A 26,392-nucleotide genomic window follows, 5' to 3' on the forward strand; every position below is an offset into this window, starting at 1 on the left:
TTGTGTCTAGCTAGAGGTGCTTGGAAAAGTTCTGAAACATTCAAAATTTAGACATAAGATTTTTCGACAAGGCCTAATGACATCCCTAACCTCTGGGGTGTTAAGCTAGCATGGCAGCTTTGTGGCATTAATCAGTTGCCAACCTCATTGTGGCCTAATGGATGGGGCATTGGACTGGAACTCAGGAGACTTGCTCTGCCACTGGCCTGCTGGGTGACCTTGCACAAGTCACTTCACCTCTCTGTGCCTCAGTTTCCTCATATGTAAAATGGGGATAGTGATGGTGACCTCCTTTGTAAAGTGCTTTGAGATGTATGGATGAAAAGCGGTGGATATGAGTGAAGCAATGTTATTTCCTTCATCAACCCTGCAGCCAGTCGCACCACTCAGTATAAGCGACCGCCTCTAGCCCTCAACCAGCACACTCTGATGTTGCCAAGTCAGCAGCAAGCTCCATTAACAAACCCATCCAGCCGCACTCCCACCCTGGAACCAACACCCATCTCAAACCTCACCCTCTCCACCTGACTGTATCCTAAAGCCTTCCTTATTACTTTCCACCACTGCAAAGGATAAGAGATACAGGCTGGCTGGATGGGTTTTCAACTATTTTGTGAGTTCCACTATACTGTTTAAATGAATGATGATGAATCTCTTTAAAATATCTAGAGGGGCAGCCATGTTAGTCTGTATGCAGCAAAAACAATGAGAGTCCTGTAGCACCTTAAAGACTAACAAATTTCTGCAGGACTCTCATTGTTTTTAAAATATCTGCATAGAGATTAGGCTTCCATAGAGCAAATCAGTGGCAGAGCTGGGAACAGAATTTACGTCTCCTGGCTTCCAGTCCAATTTTCCTTTTCTTAATTTTATTCCATTATTCCTCTTTGCTAAATAATTCCTACCTGTCAAATACTTGTAGGTGGCTGCCATATTCTCCCATAGCTATTTCTCCTCCAAGCTATAAGCAATTGGTTGTTTTAACTTAATCCATATATGCTATATTCAAAGTTACCAAAAGGCTGCTGTAGAGAACTAATATGGTGCATTTTGTGGAGTTAATATACAAATGTAAGGACATTAATAGATTTGAAACGATACAGAATAAATGCTATGGAATTTTTTTATGTTTAACATTGATTTTTATTTAGTTTTTAGTATTCGTCTAATGGCTTTGTTACACTTCCCTTCAGTACTTCAAAGGAACATTAGGATTACAATCTGGTGATTCCGCCTTGTTCATCAATGGACTGCACATTGATTTAGACACACAGGACATATTTAGGTATGAATTACTTGTATTTTTTTTTCAGAAAAATTATTATGGTTTAGAATCTTGAAAGTGTGTATATAGATATTAAGCTTGTTTATGAAGAAGTGTGTATTTTTTTTGTAAATTCAGCAGAGAAAGAATAAATGTAAGTCCTACTTCTCCCCTCAACAAGTAAAATATGGAGTTTGGATTGTTGTGGTATCACTGATGCACACTGCTGAGAATATGCTGGAGTTTTCCAAGATTTTTCCATTGTTCCAAGATTTCTAGCTGAAATCTGTGTTTACTGCAATACTTGACACAAGGGTGTGAGCAAAAGAAAATTATTCTCTTACCACTATTCCTGTTGTATACAATTGAGATCTAGTCACTAGTTTTCCAGCTAATTTATTATTTCTTATATTAGTCATTAGCTAGTATTTTAAAGCTGGTGCAAGTCAGTGGTGACCAAGTATTACCTTCTGATGACTGTTTGGTTGTCAGTGAATTATGGTCTCAGTTCACGTTCTAAAATCCACCTTACAGTTGACTTTCTTGTTGGCAGTTTCGACAGAATGGCTAAGTTATGGAGACAAAATTATCTTAACCATCAGAAGGGCAAACCTTCCCTGTTGCTGCCCATTGCTTTGGCCTGTTCTGTGAAAAAATTTTGGACTTGAGTGCTGTCAATCAGGCATCAGTCAGATACATACAAATTCATTTAAAGAGAAAAGCAGAATATTAGTTCTTAAAGGGTAAATCCCTGAAAAAATGTCCATCTGAAACTGCCATATTTGGGCCAGAGTTTAGCCCTAAAAAATCAGTAGTTGTATCTTATTATATGTATGATATTGAATGATTTGTATTCCTTCTAGCTTGTTTGATGTGTTGCGCAATGAAGCTCGTGTAATGGAGGGACTTCACAGTTTAGGAATTGAGGGCCTTTCCTTGCATAATGTTCTAAAGCTAAACATCCAGCCATCAGATTCAGACTACGCTGTGGATATCAGAAGCCCTGCTATTTCAGTGAGTATGTTTTTTTTTAATAAGAGCCAGCCTGTTCAGCAAAAATTGTATTTGAGCTTGGGGCTTTTAGTTGCTCATAAGTAGACCCTTTGTAGCATGTCATACACGTGCAATATTATGTCTTATTTATATGACTAACTAGAACATTGTAGAATGCAGAATTGTAAATTCTTTGCTGTGCAGAATGTCTAATTTAATTGAAATCATGTGACAACATATCATACTGGATTGTAAACTCTTTGGGATACAGTCTGTAGGTATGCAGTAGGTGTTGCCTAATAATGGAGTACAGATAGGTGAGGAAGCACAATTGATAAGGTAGTTAATACAGGAAGGATTCATGTGTTCAGGAATTTGTCTCTTCCCTTAAGCCCATGTGACAAGTGGTATAAGGTTCATCAACTCGTAGGGGACGAAATGAAGGAAAGCATGTAGTGGAGAGAGAGGAAAACGAAATTAAGGGAGCAATAAAGAGAGGAAGGAGATTGAGGAGGTTAGAGAGGAAGTGATAGCAGAGATTAGGTGGGGGTGAGTTTATGGAGGCCCTTGAATGTGAGCGGGGAGGGGGAAGGGTTTGAATAAGATGCTGGGGTAAGGCAGGACAAGATGATGAATTGGTTCAGGGTTAGCCATAGACAGAGGCATCAACACTTCATGACAGCTCCTTGTGAAAGAAATTATAACTACAAAATAGACAGGAGAGTATAACAAGTGGGGGAAAATAAACCCAAATAATCCAGTGCAAGACTTTCATGTCTGAAAAACAGCCCATGTAGCTGAGGAGGAAGCCTGCTTCTGACCAAACTTGCCTACAGCAGCACAATTGAAAACAGAACTTTCTTTGACATCTTGATTGGAGGATATAAGTAGAGATTATACAATGCCCCTTTTTATGTGCAGTTCTCCAACTTTGTAAATTCAACTGAATAAAAATCTAACTAGGAATTCTCATAACAAAAAAAGTGCATGGGAAGATTGAACCAGTCAGACTTGTGCAAAATTGAAAAGGCAAAATAGATATTGGATCCATCATGGAACCACCTACTACTTTTTAATTTAAAATAATTTGCTTTCTAACTTGATGGAACTATTAGAGAATCAGATTAGGAGCACTGTGTATACTTGGCCTTCAGGAGAAAGAAGCAAAAGAAAATCTTATGACTTTTTTGGGAAAAAAAATGTTTACCTGTTACTTTGCAAAGCAATATAGAAGAAAATCCTCTAATTTGGAAAAAGCATCTAGATTATCAGCAAGAGACTGGAATACAATTATGTTAAAGCATAAGGATAGAGTTAGAGTTCATGGTTTACCTGCTCAATTTAAATAGTGAACTCCAGTATCTTTAAAGACAATTTTTCAGAAACATGACAGTGAGATGTTACATCTATTGCTCACCAAGTTAGAATCCACAGTGAAAAGAAACAGAAAGGTCATGGAGGAGCACAGCTTTTTTCTGCTATAAACAACCAGACAGTGCGAAATCAGTCTTCACGTTAGGAAACACCACACACATTGTTTCTAGAGGGATCCCGTTAATGGGAAGCTGGCTTCTTTCAGCATGGCTGTGCAGTTCTCCAGTGCTCCAAGCAGCCATTTCCTGATTTCCTCTTCTTTCTCCTGTTATGCTCTAGGATGTTTTCCTGGAAGTCTTGTGTTTCCAGCTGCCTCTTATCTGTACTCTTAACTCTTGCCTCCTAGCTCAGAACTTTGGGGTTTCCTAACTTGTACCTCTGGGATGTCCCTGAATAAATATGTAATTTTTTAAATTTTTGCTGAATGTGTGGATCAGCCTAAAGCAGGCTCTGTGCATTGTTTAAAAAAAAAAAATACTCTTGGGTAAAAATGAGATGATGAAATGATGAACCTTGCTCTTCTTGCTGTTGACAACTGTCAGATGTTAATACTTTAAATTTCTTACAACCTCAGAAATTAAATAGATAGGAGTGTTTTTAGACAGCTTCCCTCTTCTTCAGGGTAGATAGTATCATTGGTGGTTGGATTCATTGTGATTTAACATGAATTTCAGTTTACTGCTGAATAGATCTAACCCTTTCAAGCCCTTGAATAAATTAAGTGGTCTAAACTGCATGTAATTGCTCTTTGATCTGAAACATCTCAAACACGTTCAGCAATAAAAAAGCAAACTTTTTGGAAACAAACAATGGTTGGAATTCCTTTGAGAGTACTGTGCTTCACTTCTTCACCTTACTGGATTGTCTAAGAAAATCTAAATCAGGTGGAGGGGAGAACCTTTTATTAGAGACTGGCCAGCTGATAAATGTTGTACAACTCCTGAGATGTTGTTCCTCTTACTGTACAGAGGCACAGTAAAAAGTGAAAGTAAATATTAGAGGCACATGTTTTTTTTGCAGGAACTTAAATGGGAGACTAACCCAAGCCACAAACATTAGGAAAATAAAACCAGATCATGTATATCTTTGTTGTGATGAGAAATGGCTTGTCCAAACAAAAAACAAATCCCTAGGATTTATACAGCCTCCTTTTAATACCTGAGAAATGAGTTCTACACCATCGTGTAGTAAAGACTTTCTGGCATTTGGTTAGGTAGTCTCTAGAATCAGAAAACATTAATATACCATTCACAGCTTTCTGCAGCACTGTGGAGCAATACTGACTATAGGTACCTTTCTTTTAAAAGATGAAAGCCATCAAACACTTCTCTGCTCTTACTTTTTTTCAGTCTGGACCTTTATTGCTTTGCCTTTCCCATTTGTGTTTATCCTATTATCATGTCTCTGAGATCAGGCCTTTCAGCATTATAGAGGAAAAATGGAAATGCCAAGAGGAGTGGAAATCTGAAACTATGCATGGTAGAAGAGATGGCAACAGTGGGGAAAACAGATTATCAGAATCTAACCTTTAGCATATCACTTTCAATTGGTGCTTTTCAGGACCAATCAGATTTTATTAAACTAGAATGCTTAATGCAATGCATGTTTTATATTATTTCAAACTGCTCACCTTAACTAATTGCAGGTCATATTAGTTTAACAAACAATGATTTATTTTTCTTAGTGGATCAACAACTTGGAAGTTGATAGCAGGTATAATTCCTGGCCTTCCAGCGTGCAGGAACTGCTGCGCCCCACCTTTCCTGGAGTAATCAGACAAATTAGAAAAAACTTCCACAACTTTGTAAGTAATAACTTAACTAGAAATAAGGTGCACATTTTTAACAGAGAGGGTAATTTAAGCATTGGGACAACTTGGTGGATTCTCTATCACTTGAAAATTTTAAACTGAGGCTGGATGTCTTTAAGAGTGATTCTCTAACTCAACCAAAAATTATGGGTTAGATGCAAGAATTACTGGGTGAAATTCTACTGCCTATGTTATACATGCAGTCAGACTAGATGATCATAATGGTCCTTTCTGATTTCAAAATCTGTTAATTATTGTAATAGTGCTTTTCCATGGATGGGATGAGTGTGAATTTGTAGGAATGCCCTTTTCATGACCTGCTAATGCTTGATGATGGCTAATGAGGTTTTTTGAACTTGTCACTGGAATATCACTTTGCCTCACCTGGAGCACCTTGCAAGATGGCACTGGGCTGAGACTAAGGAAAATCATGTTCAGTTTCCTACTGTACCACAAACTTCCTTTGTGACTGTAGGCAAATCACTTAAGCTGTTTGTGCCAGTCAGTAAAATGTTGATAGTATCTCTGCAGTGACACACAAATAAACCTGTCCTCTTAATCATGAATCATTGTTCTGGCCTTTTTATGGAACAAACTAATGTAAAAACCTTTATTTTGTAATTACCAAAGGTTCTTATAGTGGATCCTTCCCATGACAGTACAGCAGAATTGCTTAATGTGGCTGAGATGTTCTTCAGTAACCACATCCCACTGAGGTAATGCTACATTTTTATGGCAAGGGGTTAGTTTAGCTTTTGTGGCTTTCATGATTATTACAAAGTGCTCATCATTAGCCACCTGGAATGTTGTAGAAATGTTCAACAGTTAAGTGGGCCAGGAGAGCCAATCCCTCCAACAGAACAAAAGAAAACAGAGAAAGAGAGAAACAGTAGGAAAAAGGAGGGCAAAATGATCAAAACATGATTGACTCAAAGTCTTGAAGACATGATGGGATTCTGTGAACCCTGGGGAATGTGCTGTAGAGTCCCTGAATCAGTTATTAAAGTCTGCTTATTAACATACCTAACAAGAACCCTGCTTAAGATTTTTATAATCCTTGGCTGTTCTGTGACTTTTGAGACTTCACTAAGATTTTATTTGCCTAACAGGCTCATGTTCTTTTGAATTGTTTTCTTTACAGGATTGGTCTGGTCTTTGTGGTTGATGATTCAGAAGATGTTGATGGGCTACAAGATGCTGGGGTTGCTCTTCTCAGAGCATTTAATTATGTTGCACAAGAAGTGGATAATAATTATGCCTTCCAGACGGTTATATCTGTAAGTGTTCATAAATTCATGTGTAATATCCCATATATATGAGAGACTGTCTGTGTTATTGGAATAATAGGTCATAAAAGGAATCTGTCATTTCTGCAACTCTGAATCTGTCTAGTTTCTGAAGTGTACTTCATAAACCCTTTTTCCTCTTTAATATTTTTTTGGTTAACATTTTGCTAATGAAAACGAGGATCAAATAGAATTGATTTGGTCTAGATGCTGTGAGAGCAGCACAGTGCCAGTTTTCTGCCACCCTACCTTCCATTCCCTAGTTCTGTCAAAGCACCTCAGTCCTAGCCTGCTGTACCGCTTACTATTGTAGTTCTTGGCTTGTTTTTAGTAGAGACTGTGAATCCTGGCAGGTGAATTTGTTATGGATACTAGGATGAGAAAAGCAAACTCATTTTCACTTGCAGCTGACTGTGTAATCATGTTAACTTAAAATGGTTACAAGATGGACAATTTTTTAAAATTCAGTTAAATTGCTAGTGACGTGAAAACTATGCTTTGTTCCTCCTCAGATTTATTTTGACATATTAATGATTAGTTGCAATTCAAAGAAATAATATTTAGCACACTCAAGAAAGGGAAACACAGATGTTTCCTAATTTACAAGGGGAATGTCGGCCTCCTGGATCATGGTTGCCCCACATATAAGCAAAAGTCCTGGGACATTTCCGAAGAAAATCATGTGGACCTCCTGATTTGTTTAATGTGAGATTTGCTTTACTGCACATTTTTCCTGAAAACATTTGAATCACAAGAAATTACTGCCATTCTGGCCAATACTGAAGTTAGGGAATATAGTGATAGTCTTCTCAGCATAAGAACTCTTAAATTGAGGCATAGCAGGCTAATTTTCAAGACTAGCAGTGTTTCATCATTGGCTTGTATTTATATATAGTCTATCACACAATAAATAAGTTGCCCTACACATTATGTATTAGGAGTTGGAATATAGCTGATATGTTATGTTTGGGAAGGAGAGGAAAAATCAGTCTTGGCTGTAAACCTGCATTGCTTTCCCTCCTCAGATATATAACAAAGTAAAAACTGGAGATCAGCTGAAGGTTGAACATGTGGTTAGCGTTCTCGAGAAGCAATATCCTTACGTAGAAGTGAACAGCATTCTGGGGATTGATTCTGCTTATGATCAAAACAGAAAGGTAAGAATTTTGTGAGATAAAGCATTGTTATCCTGGTATTTCACTGTTACCTTTAAGATATAGTTTACCTTACCTCTTATAATATGATTTCAGCCAGTATACAGAGCACGGTGGAACTCCCACCTGATTTTTTGCACTGATGTATTAGTTTTTCAGAACCAAGTTGCCAAATACAGTTTTCTGCTCTCTTTCTCCAGTGTAGCAAGGCAGCGCTTATTAGTAATAATTTCCCCTCATATGCACAAAAGGGGACGGAAATCATTTTTAATAAATGTGTTGAGTGCCACTTTTTTTTTTTTTTCTTCTTCCCCGCTCCGGCCCCTTTTTGCAGAGCCAGCGGGAGCCCCGCTGCCGCTGGGGGCTCCAGCCCTGCCCAGAGCGCCGGCGCAACAGTCAGCTGGAGCACAGCTGCTGCCGGGGGCTCCGGCCCCGCTTGGGGGCACGGAGCCGGCAGGAGGCCCGCTGCCGCCAGGGACCCCGGCACCGCCTGGAGGGTCCGATGCCGTGACAGCCTCACTGCCGCCGGGGGCCCCGGCACCGCCTGGAGGGTCCGGTGCCGGGGGGAGCTGCTCCGGGGGGAACCCCGCTGCTGCTGGGGGGGCCCGGCACCGCCTGGAGGGTCCGGTGCCGGGGGGAGCTGCTCCGGGGGGACCCCCGCTGCCGCCGGGGGCCCGCTGCCTCCGGGGGCCCCGGCACCGCCTGGAGGGTCCGGTGCCGGGGGGAGCTGCTCCGGGGGGATCCCCGCTGCCGCCGGGGTGCCCCAGCACCGCCTGTGTCCGGTGCCGGGAGAGCCCCGCTGCCTCCAGGGTCCCTGGCACCGCCTGGGGGTCCAGTGCCAGGAGAGCCCCACTGCCGCCGGGAGCCGGTGCCGACCCCCTGGGGGAGCGTCCTCGCTCTACCCCTGGCAGCAGATTGGCGGGAGATCCTCCTCCCGGTACCGGGGATCTCCACCGCCCTTTGGGGGGACCCACGCGGGCTTGCCCCGGGACCCCAGCCCCTTCTCCCTAGGTGGCACATTGCCGCCAGCCTCCGCGTTGGCAGGGGCACTCTCCCACTCCACAGAGTCGGGGGTGGACCCCCGCACAGAGATGCAGACCCGGAGGGGACTCGACGGGTCGTGGCTGGTGCATCTCTGTCCTCGACCCTGCCCGTACCCACGGCGCAGGGGAGTGTCCGCTCTCCATGCGCTGTCCTCGTCCTCGGCACCGGGGATGCTGCTCCGTGCGGAGTGGGATCCGGTGCCGACGGTGCCCTCCGCACTGAGGGGGAGCCGGACAACCCGGACACAGAGCGGAGCAGCTGGATAGGAGCAAGGCTTTAAACCTAAACTCTTTAAAGCCTTGCATATCTGACTCTGTCTGCTCCCCCCCCAATAAGGCACCGAAAATATAGCCCGGCCACCTTAAGTCCGTCAGGGACTTCTTCCTAAGCTACAACACTTAACTACTTAAACTAACTAGGTACTTTGATTAACAAAGAGATAGAAGGGGAATGGCACTTGCAGGGAGCAAGTGCTAGTTCCATCCGACCAGAAAGAAGAGACTGAGGGTGCGTAGGGCCGGCAGTGCCTCATGTGCTGCGGCATGGGTGCAGCACTCCAGGGGGCACCAGAGCCGGCCCTACGGGGGCTGCTAAGGGGAAAAAGTTTCCGGGAACCGTGCACTGTGGCGTGCACACACCTATATTGGAATGGATATGAGCAATCACTCGAAGATAGAATCATTTTTAATAAATGTGTTGAGTATATGTGTTATGAAAAATAAATGTATATGAAATAAAATATGTATATTACAAAAAGCTAACACAAAATCTCATAATGCTCCTTAGGTCACATTTTCATTCTGATAATATTTGTCATTTCAATTCAGTTTGTAACTGCCTTTTGGACAAAACCAACAAGCAGCTGGAATGCATAAAAATAAAATAATGGCAAAAATAAGCCCCCCCCCCCCCTTTTTTTTTTTTTTTTTGATGTGCAGTAACTAACTTGAGATAGCTAGCTAGATTTGGACAAGGGGAACGTAGTGGACATAGTATATCTACACTTTAGCAAGGTATTCAACAGAGTTCCTTGTTGGATTCTTTTAGGGATTGGATCAGTTTGGTTTGGATAACAGTGGAAGAGTCAAGAGTAATTAATTATACTGTGTTAGATGAGATCGGTGTCAGTTAGGGTTCCACAGGGCTTGGCTAGGAGTCTAATATTTAATAACTTCATAAATGATCTACAGGAAAGAATGAATAGTGAGTACATTTGTCAGATTTGAAGATGACCTGAAGCTGGGTAATATGATGAACACTATGGAAATTAAATTAGTTAGGATCTGTGGTGGAGGAATGGACAGAAATCAAATAATTATATGTTATAAAGATAAATGGAAAGTCCACATGTGCGTAAAAAGTCCATGAATAAGTATAAATATGTCTGGTGAGGAAACAACCATAAAAGGACAATTACTAAGTTAGGATGTATACGAAGAAGTGATATTGCAGTATGTTAGGACTAGGAAAGTACTAATTACTTCCTACTATAACTTTGGTAGAGATGAATTTTAGATTATTTGGTGTAGTTCTGGGTTCCATGCATAGCACAAATGTAGCTGTGTGTTCCTGCTCAGCTCATTTTATGTTTTATGTTTTCCACTGTTTTATTTGTTTTTTTCCTTTCCTGGCTGAACCTAACATCTTGATGGTGACTAGTACTTGTATAGCTGGGGAAGTATTTCATAGGTGTCAGAATGCCTTTTAAAAAAAACAAACAAACAAAAAACCAGTCTTCTAAACACTGGGAGATCTTGTCAGTATACAGTAGACGCAACATGATTCTCACCAGTTGACTTCATCAAATGGAACAGGCAGAGCTCTTGATGGGACAAATCCCACCCCTCCTTGTGCTGAGGCAGAGAGGTCTTTGGCAATCAAACTGGTGCTATTTCACTGTAGTGGGGCAAGATTTGAGTAGGAACATGGCACAGTGGGGAACCCAGCTCGGGTGGGGCCTGCCTGTCTGCAGTCACTGTGGGAATTGGGGTAGGAATGAGAAGTTCTGCTGATATGTAAATCTCGGCTTTCTTTCTCTACCCAAACATACATGCAGAGCAGGGAACACTGGGACCATGGAGGCTGCTTCAGCCCATATTCTGGAATTTGGTTAGCTTTCGTCCACCATCTCATCCTGCAAAGTGCTCTGATGCTCATCCCAAGTAATTCATAATGCATGCTGGGAAGATTGATCTAAAACGAGTACATGGTATTAGCTAATCTCCATAATTGGGTTGCCTCTTTTGGCAGGTTGTAACAGTGCTTTGAAAGTTCTGAGGCTAAAGTGGAAGCATGGTAGGAGGAAGGAGGTAAAAGAAAGGAAGGCCATATCTAGTTGCTGGCTAAAACTTTTAGAGTGCAGAGATCATGATTAATCAGGCTAGGGTATGAAACTGGGCTGCTCTTGTATCCCTACTGGACTAGGTGCCCCTGACCCATTGGACTTTTTTCCTCTCCCATAAGATATTTAATTACTGGACTTGGATGTTCAAACAAAGCCCTTTTAAGTACAGAAAAGTTAGTCCCTGAAAGGTTCTCTTAGAGCGAGTGAGAGAGAGAAAGCTGGAGGGATCATTACCTGATACTAGAGATTGTGGCCAGATCTTAAAAGTTGCAAGATCTTTTGCTCAGAAGGAATGATGTCTTAACTTTTAACCTTGATCAGCCCTCTTATAAAAGGATGAAAGGAAAAACACTAATATGGTTTTGTTAAATATCTGCTTGATCTGGCAAAGCTGGGGATATTGTATAAAGAGGATCCTATTTTGGGGTAGATGCTTGTGATGGTTCTCAGAGTACCAGGACTGTGAATCACTTTGTTACCCCCCTTTGCTGCAGTGAGAGGAGACTTGCTTGTGCCTAACTGGGAGTCAGATTCTTGACACCCCCAGCCTCTTAGATACCCAAACAGTCTCTGGGCTGTGCCATCCCTTACTTTGCCTTGCAGGCTAATAGGCGCTCACGGAGCCCCTTTGAACTATTCCCGTGAAGAGTCCAGCCTCTTATCCACTAGATACTCACAGTAATACCAGCTCTCATGTTCTCAAGGGAACAGCGTACACATCAGCTTGCATGATTCATCTCAAGATCAGCTCTTTGTATACTACCACAGTCTTGAGATATATGTATAGTGAAAACAAAAATAAGTTTATCATCAAATGCTCATCCTTCAAGAGAAAGGATAATGGAAACAAAAGGGTTAGATATAATACAAAATCATGACACTATTTCTAGAGACCTTGCTCTGATCTACACTTACCTGGAGATTTGGCAGCTATGCAAGCTACGGAGAGTAGCTTGCATAACTCCCATCGACTGCTGTGCTTCCCTTCTGCGCGGCATTTTCACTTCACTGCACTGCGCTGATGGGAACCGCGTACCCCTCAACACAACGCTATGCCACTTGAGAGGGTGGTTTACTAGCATCAAATTCTTGATCTATTGAACGGGTCATCACTGACTGCTCAATCGATCCAGATAGGTTGATCTGACAGCAACGACTTTGCCGCCATCAGCATAGACATGCCCTAAATTTAACAGGCTAACCTGTCTAAAGAAGTTTATCTCACTCCAAATGTCCTTCACAACATTTCAACCAGGGCAGGTTATGATCATGTTTTCATGAACATAATCATGCTGCCTGATAACTTCCTAGATTCAGGATGAAGGGGTGTCTTCCTTGCCTTCTCTTTATATCCCCCAAAGTTTGTCTGAACACCAGAGTCAGGGTAACCCCTTGTAACTTATTGTCTACTGTGCTGCCTCCCTGTTGATTTCACATTCCCCTGTTGACTTTGTACGTAAATGGGACTTCCATTGTGTTGATTTACAATGCTTAATTTACATGTTGACAGAGAGGGAAATGAATATACTCCCTACCACCATCCTTTGTCTGATAGAAAACCTGTTTGTCACCTCCGCCTGGATACAGGCTTTAGGAACATATTTTCAGTGTGTGTATTATATACACACATAACTCCTTGCATAGTATCTGTACATACATTTCACAGCAATATACGTGCCCAGCATGATCCTGGTTTTCATTTAAGACTGCATGTGATATTTGTCGAAGAACCAGAACTTACATACCAGGATCAAGATATTCTTGGAACCCCCTTGCCAGTTGGCATTGAGGGTCCTAAGGTCACAGTGCTGAATTAGCTTTTAGATTATTGAATATAATAAAAATGGACCATAAGATGGTTAAATGAAATGGGGAACTTGTTGTTTTAACAGTAAACACCAGCTAATGTGTTTTCATAGGATCGTGAAGAATAGTGTATGTTCCAGTGAAGGCACATAATTCTTCTATGCAGTAATGAGATCATGTGGTGATGCTTGTTCTTTCCTTTTATATCAGGAGAGCAGAGGGTACTATGAGCAGGCAGGTGTAGGCCCTCTCCCTATGGTGCTGTTTAATGGAATGCCTTTTCAAAAAGAGCAGCTGGATCCTGATGACCTAGAAACCATAACAATGCAAAAAATCCTGGAAACCACCAGCTTCTTCCAGAGAGCTGTGTACTTGGTAGGTGATGTTTCTAAACTGGGATTTCAAGGGGAGCCTGAAAGGTGAAGTCATGCAAGTTCCTTTAATAAAACAATATCACAAGCAAGGCCTATGTTCACACAAGCCACTTTAATTCACATGATTACTTTGTTTTCAAGCAGTTTAATAAAGATGTTTGTAAAACAGTAGCTTATGCAGCAATTTTTCTTCCTTCCTTCAGGGTGAATTGTCCAGTGATGATGATGTGGTTGACTATATCATGAACCAGCCTAATGTTGTTCCAAGAATCAACTCCAGAATCTTGACATCTGACAGAGAGTACCTAGATCTAACTGCCACTAGTAAGGGACACTTTCAGCTGCAATCAACTCTCTCTGTATAAATATTTAATGACAAGAATTGGCATTTCCCAGTGGAACACCCAATTGCAAAATGTATTATCATTCATACTGTGAGAGGAGAGATTCCAGCCCCCTTGGTGCTAAGGGAGTCAGCCTGTGTCCAGTAACAACATAAACATTTATAGCTATGTCCAATTTTTTCATAGTAATTATGCATTTCTGTTTTTTCCTTCTACATTCTCTAGGGGAATTTAGTGACTCATGAAATTGAGAGATTAATAGCACTAGCAAAAGCTAAGAATAATACAATTATGTACTATGTGAGTTTCAGTAAATGCCGCTCTATTACTAAACCCCTGTTGAGCAGAAACTGATGAGGTCTCCTTGAAATACTTAAGATTTGCTGTAGTACAGATTTCAGTGAAACTTTGCATAGTTAAAATATTAAGCAGTTATACTCCATGCAGAAAGACTGTGTAGAATAATAATACAGTTACAGATGCACATGTGTGATCTTACTTGAATGATTTGGAGAGTAGTAACATAATGGATTTTTAATGCACTTTGCTTTACACAGAGATTTAGTTGAATTGAATGGGACCTGGTACCACTGATTTCAGTTGAACTTTGCATAGGGAGAATGATATGTAATTTCTGGTGTGTCTTGTAACAGTAACATTCGTTCATATATTAGCCATAAACGGTAGAAATCATTGCAAAAACAGCAAGATATTAGGGTAATGTGTGGCTTAAACATCATTAAATGTTGTTGTTTTATTTCTTCTAATGGTATCATCAGTTTCTGCACCTAATGTGTTGTTTTTATCTTTTTCCTGCAGATAACTTTTTTGTGGACGATTTTGCTAGATTTACTGTCTTGGATTCCAAAGATAAAACAGCTGCTGTAGCCAATAGTATGACCTACTTAACAAAGAAAGGTAATAATCATGATAAAATATAAACTGAAATCTACTTCTGTGTTTGTGAAGCTCCTAATACGACTAAGTCTTGACCTTCATTGAGACCTCTGGGGCACTACAGCGATGTAAATTTTAATAACGCACTCTGCTTACTCAGAGCTTTACAAACAGACTACTTGAAGAGAGGATCTTCAGGGAAGGAAAAGTAAAGAGAGAATTTGCGAGGAGGACATAAAAGGAAAGACTTCTCTAAGAACTGGTCTGAAGGCAGGAAGAGGTTGAGACATGGCAGGAAATGGGAGACTATCAGGCATATGTAGCCCATAATAGGTGCAAAGCCAAGAAACTGTAAAAGGTTAAGTAGGAGCAGTAAGGCATTCAGCAGATTCAGAGAAGATTAGGCAGTGAGCTGGTGGATTCTACTAGAGTCCATCAATCTCTCTAGGTTCCTCTATGGCCTTGCCACCAAAGTAATTGAGCTCTTTGGCAAAGAGAATCTATTGCTAACATCCTTTGCAGATATATAAAACTATTTGTCCTCCTTTTTCCCTGGCTCTTCCTCTCCTCTCCCTCCTGAACCACCTGTAACCTATGATTGTCTACTACCATCAAATGATTCTTGCAGCAGTACTGTAGTACTGGTGTACTTATGCTAACATAGGCCCAATCCTGCAACGTGCTGAGCACTCATCTCTATTGAAGTCAGATTTTAAAGATGCGCTGATGAAAACTGAACATGGTATTCCAAGTGACAACGTGCCACTCATTAGAATGCCAATTAACCTCTGGGTCTCCCTGCCATGTGATATTATTTGACAAAGAGCCTAGATAAATATAGAAAGGATTAGATGTCCTTATGAAAAGATATAATTTGCAGTTACATTGGCTAAGATAAAATGTACAAGGGATCAGGACCCTCAGCTTTGTGACCTAAGCCAAACAATAGTTTCCTGAGATACAGAAGAAGCTTGCATTATTGTTCAGTAATCAGATTGACCATTAACCTGGTCTGATCTTGCAAGTCTTGCATTTCTGTGCATGAACTGCTTGGTCAAATTTTTTTATTACTTACATTACAGTTGTAGTCAAAAGACCCTATCAAGGTTGGAACTCCATTGTGCTGCATGATGTACAAACAGATATGATCCCTGATATGAAAAGTTCATAGTCAATCAGCCCTTTGTACGTTCCCATCTTGGCTATTTAAACTTCCTGACTTACCAATACTGTCATGATTTTTTTCTTTTTCCTTCCTATCCTTGGGACTACTCATATGTTAAGTGCCTCTTTCTAGTTTCTGCTGACATTGTCCCCAGGCATTGCCTTCTTCCTATACTGTTAAATGTTCCCATTATTCTGTCCTCTGCTTAGTCATTTCTTCATGTGCAGCCAATTATAACTGTTCCTTGTTTTTCATTGTAGCATTTAAAACAGACACTACATCTCCAAACTGTCATTTCAAAGTACCTTTTCTATTGTAGTGTACAATCTGGATCCGTAAGAAGCAAACATTCCTGTGGAAAGTGGATGACAGCATGCATATTTACTAGCCAGCTGGAGGACCAGTTGCCCATTCACAGCTAGATTTCGTTAAATCTGATTAGCTAGTATCTGATTATACAGAATAATGTGGCATGTTTTCTTTTCTAAATAGTGGAAAAGCCTAGGTGTTGCAGACTCAGCAGTTGATATTCTTCCCTCTGCATTGGTACTGAACTTGTGCTGCCGCTCCTGCTAAGGGTATGTCTACACAGCAGCTGAGAGGGTGATTTCCAGCTCAGGTAGAGCTCTGCTTGCTACCTCTGCTTGAGCTATCCTGTTAAAAATAGCAGCGTGGTAATGGGATGGCAGCTAGCTGGATGCGAACAGTCCCACTGGACCTCCTGGATGCATACTCTGATGGTGAGACTGAGCTGCTGCTCATGCTCACACTGCTATTTTTAGCATGCTAACTTGAGCAGACCTAGCACAGGTATATCTAACTGAGCTGGGAATTACCCTCTCAGCTGCTGTGTAGACGTACCCTAAGTGAAACATAAAAGCAATAGCTGGCCACATCTAGATCATAATATGCCACTTCTTGCAAAAATAGGAGTCTTGGCTCCAGTACCTTCCTCAAGTTCTGTTGTATGGTCACAGTTGGATATAATATTTTGCACTCGTTTAAAAAACAAAACAAAACCCAAGCCTTTATTTAGTGTTGCTGGCAAACAATGCTTGCTCTTACTCTCAATGTTAGCAATTTGGTCACACGATCCCTGCGTATACTATGCTGTACAGCTAGCTCTTTTATATCTGTGGAGTTTGTTATAGAAATTAATAATATTTTCCTTTTCTTCCACTGTTTCCTTTTTCCTTGTGTCCAGGAATGTCCTCCAAGGAGATCTATGGTAACTCAAGCTTTAGCACTTTCTTATGTTGTTATTTTAATACGTTAGGGTTCTTTGGGGATTTTCTGATATCTGTATAATGCTGGCCTCAGAAACCTATAGGTAATAGAAAAACTGTCTGACGCATGTTTGTTTTATTCCTTTAGACTATCTCTCTTTGTACAAAACTGATTCTGTAAACTAAAACTTCAGAAGGGGGAATAAAGCATGTTTGTATCCTTGTGAGAGATTATAGGTTACTTGCAGGTTCTTAGGTTCCTTTACAATTTTTAAATTTACCAGGTAGTCCAATAATAATTCAGTTTAGAAGCAGAATGATGCATGTTCCTCCAATGTGTTAAATCAGAAAATCAATTCTAATCTAATAGTAATACCACTTTTCTTGATACATACAAGTATCACTGCTTAACTTCATCTGCACCTTTCTTTATGGCCCTTTACTTTTGTCAAACCCCTGCATGTTTGTGTGTGTTCCAGTGTAATGCTAGTGTGATAATATTCAGCAGTTGGCTCTGTTCCCAAGTGTTGCATTTTTATTCTTCTACAGATGATTCTTTTGTTAGACCAGTTACTTTTTGGATTGTTGGAGATTTTGATAAACCTTCTGGGAGACAATTGTTATATGATGCCATCAAACATCAGGTAGGTGGTAGCCTTTCATCTTAAAGGGAGATGCAGTGGCTAGAGCACTGGAGTGGGATTCATTTCACACCTCTGTGCCAACATTTCTCCTTCCACCCTTTTTCTGTCTCCTCTGAGATTTTTGGTTGTAGGGACAGTCTCTTACTACATGGGGCCTAGCACAATGGGGCACCCTATCTCAGTTGAGGCCTGTTAGTGCTTATCCTAATGCAAAAAATGGACACCGTTCAGGCTGACAGACCTAATATTGGGAATGCATGTGAGCATTGCACATAACTTCTGCTTTGTCTCTCGCTCATTTGCATTGAAAATGGAATGTTAAAATACATAGGAATTTTTTTCTTCCAGTGTTTTGGACAAAAATTCTGATGTATTTCAATGCAGTACTTGCTCAGAAAATTAATTATACATTCAAATAAACATGTCTGGTGTAATTACTTTTTTTTTTTTTCCCTTTCAATCTCCGGATATTTACCTTCACAAAATACACACAGAGAAATACTAACTGCTCAGAGTGCTACTTAATGTATCTCTCTAATTCCCTCCTCAGGGAAAAGCCTGAGTAAACAGATGAGACTTACACATTGCCCTGGAAGGTGCTGAATTTTCTTTTTCAAGAGTGAGAAAAAAATCAGTTCCTGCATTGTCACAATTGCGGATTTTAACATAAATATATGAAACTTAAAATTTTAACTTAAATTTTCAGACATGTTGGCAATACTCATTAAGGGTTCTAGTTAAGACAATATAGTAATTCATTACAAACCATGAGTCAGGGAGGAGAAGTTTGTTATAGTTGTGGTGGGAACCATGCCTTTGAATTTCTTGACTACGGTTCACTTACACACACAATAACATTTCTCTAATAACTTAGATTTTGTATTTAATATTACTTAGTTGTGGATCACTGTTAATAAAACAGCATGGCCAATTTTCTTTCTTTAATTTTAATTTTTCTGGGTTCTAAATAAGTTAGTGTCTGGCAAGTACTTTGAATTTCTGCAGGCATGCCACCTAAAACTGGGATTTTGTCAGACCTTGTCGATCCTGGTCTTGTCATACTCATGCTGGATCATTACTGGATGAAATCGCTAAAAGAAAACAGATGCCGTGGGAAGTGATGTTGGTGTTGCAGTAGGGGATGCTATTCCTTTCAGTACTTGAACCAGTGCTACTCAAGGGTGTCAGGTGTGCAGAGGTGGTGCTACCTGATGTACCAGCTTTATGATCCTAACCCCTTAGGCTCATTAGTACCCTACAGTGCTTGTTGTAAAAGTAGAGCATTAACTCCAGTTTATCCTGGCTAAATTTCAGCTTGAGTAATTATGTTCTGCCAACCTAAATTATCCTTTAAGAGTGGAAAATATATCTTTCCTGTTTTTCCTAAATAGTCATTTAGTGTTGCCAAGTTTCATTGCTGCGGTGGCTATGCTTCATTATAAAGCAAAGTGATAATACAAAATATACACATAATATATACGGCAATCTGCACGGTGCTTTGGGATCTATTTAGTATCTGGATTAGTAAGCTTTTTGTGACAGGAACCTTGGCTTCATACTTTCTCTAATATTCCAAGCATGCTGGTGCTATGCAAATAATAAATAAGTTAGTTTAAAGTCATTCTTTATCATTAGTCCTGTTAGCCTTGAGCTGCTGACTACCTGATTTGGAATCAATATTTCTCACTAGGCAATACACAGCAGTTTCCTTTTGAATTCCTTTTTATAATAATAGATGTATACCCTTTATCTAAAAACAGACTAGACTTCTAAATGTGTTCTAACCAGCACTTGATTAAAACACAGAAATCCAGTAATCATGTCCGAATTAGCATGATTAATAACCCCAATGAAGATCCAACCAATGAGAACACAGTCATCACCAGGGCCATCTGGGCAGCTTTACAGACACAAACCTCTAACAATGCCAAGAACTTCATCACTAAAATGGCTAAAGAAGAGACTGCAAAGGCACTGGAGGCAGGAGCTGACATCACAGAATTTGCAGTTGGTGTAAGTACTTGTGATGGCTTTCACTATCGCGGGATGCTTTGCTAGCTCTTCTGATGAACTTCTTAGGGTAAATGCAGGTTGTAACTCTCGATTTAATATGCTCACACAAAATGTGAAATAATGCTAGACAGTAATATTGTAAGTCTTGTCCTTAAAGTGTTAATTTTACCAAACTCAGCATGATTTCACAATTGAGAGAAGATTTATTTTATTTGTAAGGCTTTGAAACACAGTAGGTTCTTGATTTTTAAAAATACCTTTTTCTGTGCTAGTCTAGTAAAACACTGTTTAGATTATCTTTCTTCAAAATTATGTCCCAAAAATGCTTCAGATCATTAAATACAAGGCAGAAAACAATAGTTTAAATTAAAGCATCCTGTTATAAGGTCAAAAAGAGAAGGGCTGAGGAATGACAGGCCCACTATTTTTCATTTTAATTACTTTATGCATTTGTTATACACATCTTCCCTTTTCTGGGTGTATGAAGTTTTCAAACAACATAAGGGGAGAGAAAATAAAAGAATAAGAAAATGTGATTTTTAGAACTGCAAAAATTAGCAACGGGGCTTCAAGGCAGGGTAGTTCCTGAAACTATTGCTGAGTCATTTTTTGAAATTAGTTAGGTTTCAATTTGGTGGTGTCTCTTTAATAAGTACAGGAAAAGCAGAAAATGTTTTCAGATTAAACTTGAAAAAATGATACCAAGTCATTAAGGATAAAGAAATTTATAAGAGCCGTTCCGAAGACAAGGCGCTCTCATCAAAAGTGGTCAATTTGTTTGTTTGAAAAGGACAAAAAGAGGCTAGGTTTCAAATAGAGAATAGGAGAAAGGGAATAAAGAGAAAAAGGGTTTGTGGGGTTGTAGCAAATTATGAAGAGGCTTGTAAAAATTTGATAAGTCTGTTTAACAAGTAGTGTCTATCTACCACAGGGCATTTATGCAGAGTCTCTATTATGGTTCCCATTTCAGTGAGAATATTTGTTCTTTTTTTCTTTCAGGGCATGGATGTCAATACTTTTAAAGAGGCCTTTGAATCCCCCAAAGTGGATTTTATTCTGTCTCATGCCATGTACTGCAGGGATGTTCTTAAACTGAAGAAAGGACAGAGGGCAGTGATCAGCAATGGAAGGGTGAGGTCACTTACCAGACTGGGAAACAGGCATATTCAAAATGTAGCAAATAAGGAGGACTTGAGTGACAACAAGGGTCTAGGAATGAGATGCAGAATCTTTCTTCTTTAGATCACTGGTTCAAATCCAGCCCAGGTTAACTGTGGCCAAAGGTTGTTACATCTGATGGCTCTTTGTTCTGTGTGAAATTAGTGGCTGCTGTCAATACAATTTCAACTGGACAAATGTCCAGGTAACAAAAATGTCGGTCGTGACTAGCACAACTTGAAGTACAAGGGCTGAAGGAGCAACAGAGACTGAGCAACCTTTTACCCCAGAGAGGTTAACTCCAGTTCAAGGCTGAGGCAGATTCACTGGGCAGTGTGACAAAGTTGTGCTACTGCTGTCTGTGCTGTACCTCTCCTGGAGGCGGAGAGCTTTAGTGCCCAACTCCCCATCTAGCATCTTCCACAAGCACTATTCAATTTTTTAAATAAATCATCTCGCTGTAATGTTCCACTCTCAAGAATGAAACCTGTTTGTCCACACCAATTAATTATCTTTTTTCTCCTGACTTCAAACAAACAATAACAAATCCAAACAGGTGCCACTAAGCATTGTGTATTTTAGAGTGCTAATTACATTCCCTGTCATGTAGTCATACATTGTAAGTGATGAGTCATAGTGTTTTATTCCTGTCATTGAGGATTCACTGGGCAACTCTCATATATCTGACAGTTTGAGAAATATGATGTGCTAGTGTTCGTTGAACATCTGGATTCTGGTCTAGAAATGCATTGCACCTTCAATAATTTGATCTACTTAATATGATGCGTCTTAGTCGCCAAGTACCCAGTGGATGCTATGAATGTGTATTTCCCATAGCGACTGGTCTGATCCTGCACAGTGCTGAGCACCCTTTGGGAAGTGATTAGTACCCTCAGCTCCCATTGATATTAATGTGACTCAATGGCACTTGCAGGATTGAGACCAAAGTATGTATCTTTAAAATGTCTTTGAATTTTGTATCAGTATAGCATTTGCCTAATAAGTCTACTCCATTTTCTTTGTAGATTATTGGCCCATTGGAAGACAATGAGCTGTTCAATCAGGATGATTTCCACCTCCTAGAGAATATTATACTAAAGACATCAGGACAGAAAATCAAATCACATATTCAGCAACTGGGAGTAGAGGAAGATCTGTAAGTAAATATGAACAGGAACTAAATAGACTGGTTGAAAGCAAGGTTCTGTCAGTAACATGGCCTTCTGCAATGGGAAAAGGGGAAAGGAAGCCAACTGTTGCCTCAGTTTGTATAAAGTGCACATTATACTATAAATAAACAGTCATGTATTCATCTTGCCAATAATAAAATATTTAGAGGAGATAGGGGGAAAAGACATTTTAAGTTGCTGTGTTGGGTTGAATCAGCTTTGATGGCCTTCTGCAGCCCATAAACTCCCGTGCAGGAATAAATTATTAAGGGGATCCGCAGACTATCTAAGCTTTCCAAAGGGGTCCACACCTGCATTTGAAATTTTTTAGGGGTTTGCAAATGAAAAAGGTTGAAAATCACTGCTCTATATTATTAAAATAATCCTCTATACAGCAAGCTTAATGGTATGGGTGCAGAACATTGCTCTGGTAGTCAGGGGGTTCAGGCTCAGGTCTCTTGGCTGGAGGAAAGGGGCTAGAACAGCAACAGTAGGCAGAATGGAAAGAAATAAAAAAAAGAATAAGGGTGGCATCCCAAAAAAGAAAGGACAAAGATTCTCTCTGCACTCAAGCCAGGTAAAGTTAAAACCTTGCTTTAGCGCACCCTGACTACAGAACAGCTCCATGTACCAAGAGAAAAAGAACTTTTTAAATGGGAGAAAAATATGGTTGCTACTCCCTACTGTGGCCTGTGTTTAGAATGAAATCTCTTACTTCCTACAAAAGAATCAATTTGTTCCTAAAAACAGACTTTCTCTGTGATCAATCTCTGTAGTTAAACTGCAAAAGCCTAAATTCACATAATGCTAAAGGCATGGCAACTCGGCTGCTCTTTTTTTTTTTTTTTGCCATTTAAGATTAGGTTTGAAAGGGTTTTAAATCACATGCTCCTGGGTACTTGGATTTTACAGTATATGCAGATGTTGGATTATTACAGTATTTACTTAAAAACAGGAGGAGGAAGAAAATGGGGAAGAGAACATGATATCATGATGCCACAAAGAATACATTTTGCAGATCTATTGGGGTTTAGCTGTTCTTTGCTGATTAGCCTTTAATATTTATTAGACTATTAGATACAAAATACATTTCTGTATCAATAACAGTGACTATATAAGATAAGAGCTTTTTTAAAGTCTTAATTTACCAGCATTTCATGGGGGAACTCAGGAGGGAAAAATGGATGGAGAGACAGATCCATATTAAGGCACTTGGAAGAGAGGAAGGTGATCAGGAATAGTCGACATGGATTCACCCAAGGGGAAGTCATGCCTGACCAACCTGATTGCCTTCTATGAAGAGGTGACTGGCTCAGTGGATGTGGGGAAAGCGGTGGACGTGATATATCTTGACTTTAGCAAAGCTTTTGATACAGTCCCCCACAATATTCTTATCAGCAAGTTAAAGAAGTATGGGTTGGATGAATGGACTATAAAATGTATAGAGAGCTGGCTAGATCATCGGGCTCAACGGGTAGTATCAATGGCTGCCGGTCACAAGTAGAGTGCCCCAGGGGTCGGTCCTGGGGCCGGTTTTGTTCAACATCTTCATTAATGATCTGGAGGATGGGGCAGATTGCACCCTCAGCAACTTTGCAGATGACACTAAGCTACAGGGAGCAGTAGATACCCTGGAAGGTAGGGATAGGATATAGAGTGACCTAGACACATTGGAGGTTTGGGCCAAAAGAAATCTGATGAGATTCAACAAGGACAAGTCAGAGTCCTGCACTTAGGATGGAAGAATCCTATGCCCAGTTACAGACTGGGGACCGACAGGCTAGGCAGCAGTTCTGCAGAAAAGGACCTGGGGGTTACAGTGAATAAAGAAGCTGGATATGAGTCAGCAGTGTGCCCTGGTTGCCAAGAAGGCTAATAGCATAGTAGGAGCATTGCCAGCAGATCGAGGGAAGTGATTATTCCCCTCTATTTGGCATTGGTGAGGCCGCATTTGGAGTATTGTGTCGAGTTTTGGGCCCCCCACTACAAAAATGATGTGGACAAGTTGGAGAGAGTCCAGTGAAGGGCAAAGAAAATGATTAGGGGGCTGGAGCACAAGACTTATGAGGAGAGACTGAGGGAACTAGGCTTGTTTAGTCTGCAAAAGAGAAGAATGAGGGGGGATTTGATAACAGCTTTAACTACCTGAAAGGGGGTTCCAGGGAGGATGGAGCTAGGCTGTTCTCAATGGTAGTAGATGACAGAACAAGGAGAAATGGTCTCAAGTTGCAGTGTGGGATGTCTAGTTTGGATATTAGGAAAAAGTTTTTCACTGGGAGGGTGGTTACCTAGGGAAGTGGTGGAATCTCCATCTTTAGAGGTTTTTAAGATGTGGCTTGACAAAGCCCTGGCTGGGATGATTTAGCTGAGGTTAGTCCTACTTTGAGCAGGGGGTTGGACTAGCTGACCTCCTGAGGTCCCTTCCAACTCTAATCTTCTATGATTCTATATTATGGGTTTATCAAAATGTATTTTTAAAAAATTAATCATCTTCAAGTTCTAAGGAACACACACAAGTTTCCAAAAGACATTGTTTCCTGTACACAGCCATCTGTTTACAGTTTGAGTTTGTAGGATCTCTTGAGTATTCCATTAGTTTAGTTTGTGTAGCCTGCAAAATTCACTCACTTTCCTGTGCCTCTGGCTACCTTTTAAAAGCCAGTAGTGTGCATTTTTTAACATGATCAAAAAGGTTTTTTAAATATAAAGACATTCATTGTTGTGCTGAGATCTTGCACACCACAATTCTATCAGAGTGAGTTTTAATAGTGCCAGAGATCCCATGCCCAGTAAGAGGAATGGGAGAAGGTTTAAGGCCTGTTTCTAGGAGAGGGGCTGGGAGTAAGGGAAGAAGGGTGTGGTTTGAAATTTGGGCACAGCAGAGCCCAGGTTCTAGCAGATGGAGGGCCAGCTTTGTTGAGAGGTTTGGGAATTGGATTTAGCTCTGGATTAGAAAACATACCAGAAATTAGCAGATTTCATCGGGTTTTATGGTTTTGTTATGAATGGCTTGTACAACTGTCACTATAAACCCATGAGACTAGGAGTTAATTATGGAAAAACTGACAGATTCTTAACTACAGCATCACTAGCTGGCACTGCTATAACATGCAATCCAATTTTTATTGTTTAGTATTTAATTCTTCAAATTTATGTTGTCACAGAGTTGGAGTTTACAAGATGTGTTTTTCTTTCATCTGGAAAATGTATATGATACTTAAAATACTAGATTAAATATTCATGAGAATAATAAAAGGGAAATAATTATCCACAATGATTCTTCACTAATTATGGTACTATGTTGCATTCAAATTTGCTTGGAGCACTGGAAAGCAATTCCATGCATCAATGAGAATTTTAGTTTTAAAAAGGAAACTTTTGGAGCAGCCCAGCAAGAGTACTCTGCACTGCAAAGTTATGAGAGCTGGTTTCAAATCATCTCTTACTGAACTGGCAGAGGCTGGACAAACTCTGGAGGCAGCATGTTCAGTCACTAGACATGCAAACTGTTTTGTATTGCTCAACAATTAACCCCTCTGGTACTTAATATAGTGATTTTTTTTCCAAAGAGTCCACTCTAATCTCCCTTTGCTGGTGATAGTGCCTTATGGGTTCCTCAGGGAAATAGTGGAACCGCAGGGTGACAGGAGAAAGTAGGATAATAGCTCCCATATTTTGGGTTAGATTTTAATCTCAGAAGTTTGCACCAGATATTTTCACACTGTTGTGTCTCAAAAATTGCACTACTGCACATATATATTAACAATAAAGATTCTGTAACAACATAATACATTTTTTTTTGTTTTGAAAAAGGCAGTAAAACATATAGTCCATGCACTGAGATTAGAATCTGGGCCTCTTATTTTGTATATGTTAATCTTCAGTAATACTAGGGGAAATACATACATATCTTGGAGTACTTGAAAACCTTCTCTCTTCCAGTGCAAGTGACTTGGTAATGAAGGTGGATGCTCTTCTGTCTGCTCAGCCAAAGGGAGAGGCCAGGATTGAATATCAGTTTTTTGAAGACAGATACAGGTATCAAACTAATGTTAAATTTAAAGTACATTTGTTGAACAGTGTATTTCTTCTTCCTTGTCTTTGATGCATATTAATTAGCTGTATATCTTGTTAAACTCTGAGTCGTCATTTTCATCAAAATGGCAAATCCCATGTGGCCTCCTTGCAGATTTAGTTTTCTGTTATGTAGGTTACTAATCGAATATTTTCAGGACACAGTAATGTTTCAGAGCAGTTTTGTGTTTCACAAAACATAATAAAATAAAAGCATTTAATGAGAAATTGTTTGAGAGCAAGAGCAAATGGC

At 40.2% G+C, this 26,392-nt stretch overlaps 1 protein-coding gene across 4 annotated transcripts in view; it reads left to right on the top strand.

The window, feature by feature from the left end:
- The window catches only part of UGGT1 (UDP-glucose glycoprotein glucosyltransferase 1), an 85,861-nt gene that overhangs the window by 31,080 nt on the left and 28,389 nt on the right, over positions 1 to 26,392 (top strand). For all 4 annotated transcript variants that reach the window (XM_067538857.1, XM_067538858.1, XM_067538859.1 and 1 more), the window contains 15 exons: positions 1,194 to 1,285; positions 2,128 to 2,278; positions 5,316 to 5,435; positions 6,072 to 6,157; positions 6,583 to 6,718; positions 7,753 to 7,884; positions 13,286 to 13,450; positions 13,653 to 13,773; positions 14,613 to 14,711; positions 17,060 to 17,083; positions 17,631 to 17,725; positions 19,532 to 19,738; positions 20,738 to 20,869; positions 21,922 to 22,052; positions 26,008 to 26,103. In XM_067538857.1, coding sequence (XP_067394958.1) covers positions 1,194 to 1,285; positions 2,128 to 2,278; positions 5,316 to 5,435; positions 6,072 to 6,157; positions 6,583 to 6,718; positions 7,753 to 7,884; positions 13,286 to 13,450; positions 13,653 to 13,773; positions 14,613 to 14,711; positions 17,060 to 17,083; positions 17,631 to 17,725; positions 19,532 to 19,738; positions 20,738 to 20,869; positions 21,922 to 22,052; positions 26,008 to 26,103 — 1,787 coding nt within the window. The remainder of the gene's footprint in view (positions 1 to 1,193; positions 1,286 to 2,127; positions 2,279 to 5,315; positions 5,436 to 6,071; positions 6,158 to 6,582; positions 6,719 to 7,752; positions 7,885 to 13,285; positions 13,451 to 13,652; positions 13,774 to 14,612; positions 14,712 to 17,059; positions 17,084 to 17,630; positions 17,726 to 19,531; positions 19,739 to 20,737; positions 20,870 to 21,921; positions 22,053 to 26,007; positions 26,104 to 26,392) is intronic.

The sequence above is a fragment of the Emydura macquarii genome, unplaced genomic scaffold (genome assembly GCF_026122565.2).
Source record: "Emydura macquarii macquarii isolate MOO-44397 ecotype Brisbane River unplaced genomic scaffold, CSIRO-AGI_Emac_v2 contig_499, whole genome shotgun sequence".
NCBI classification, from domain to species: Eukaryota; Metazoa; Chordata; order Testudines; family Chelidae; genus Emydura; species Emydura macquarii.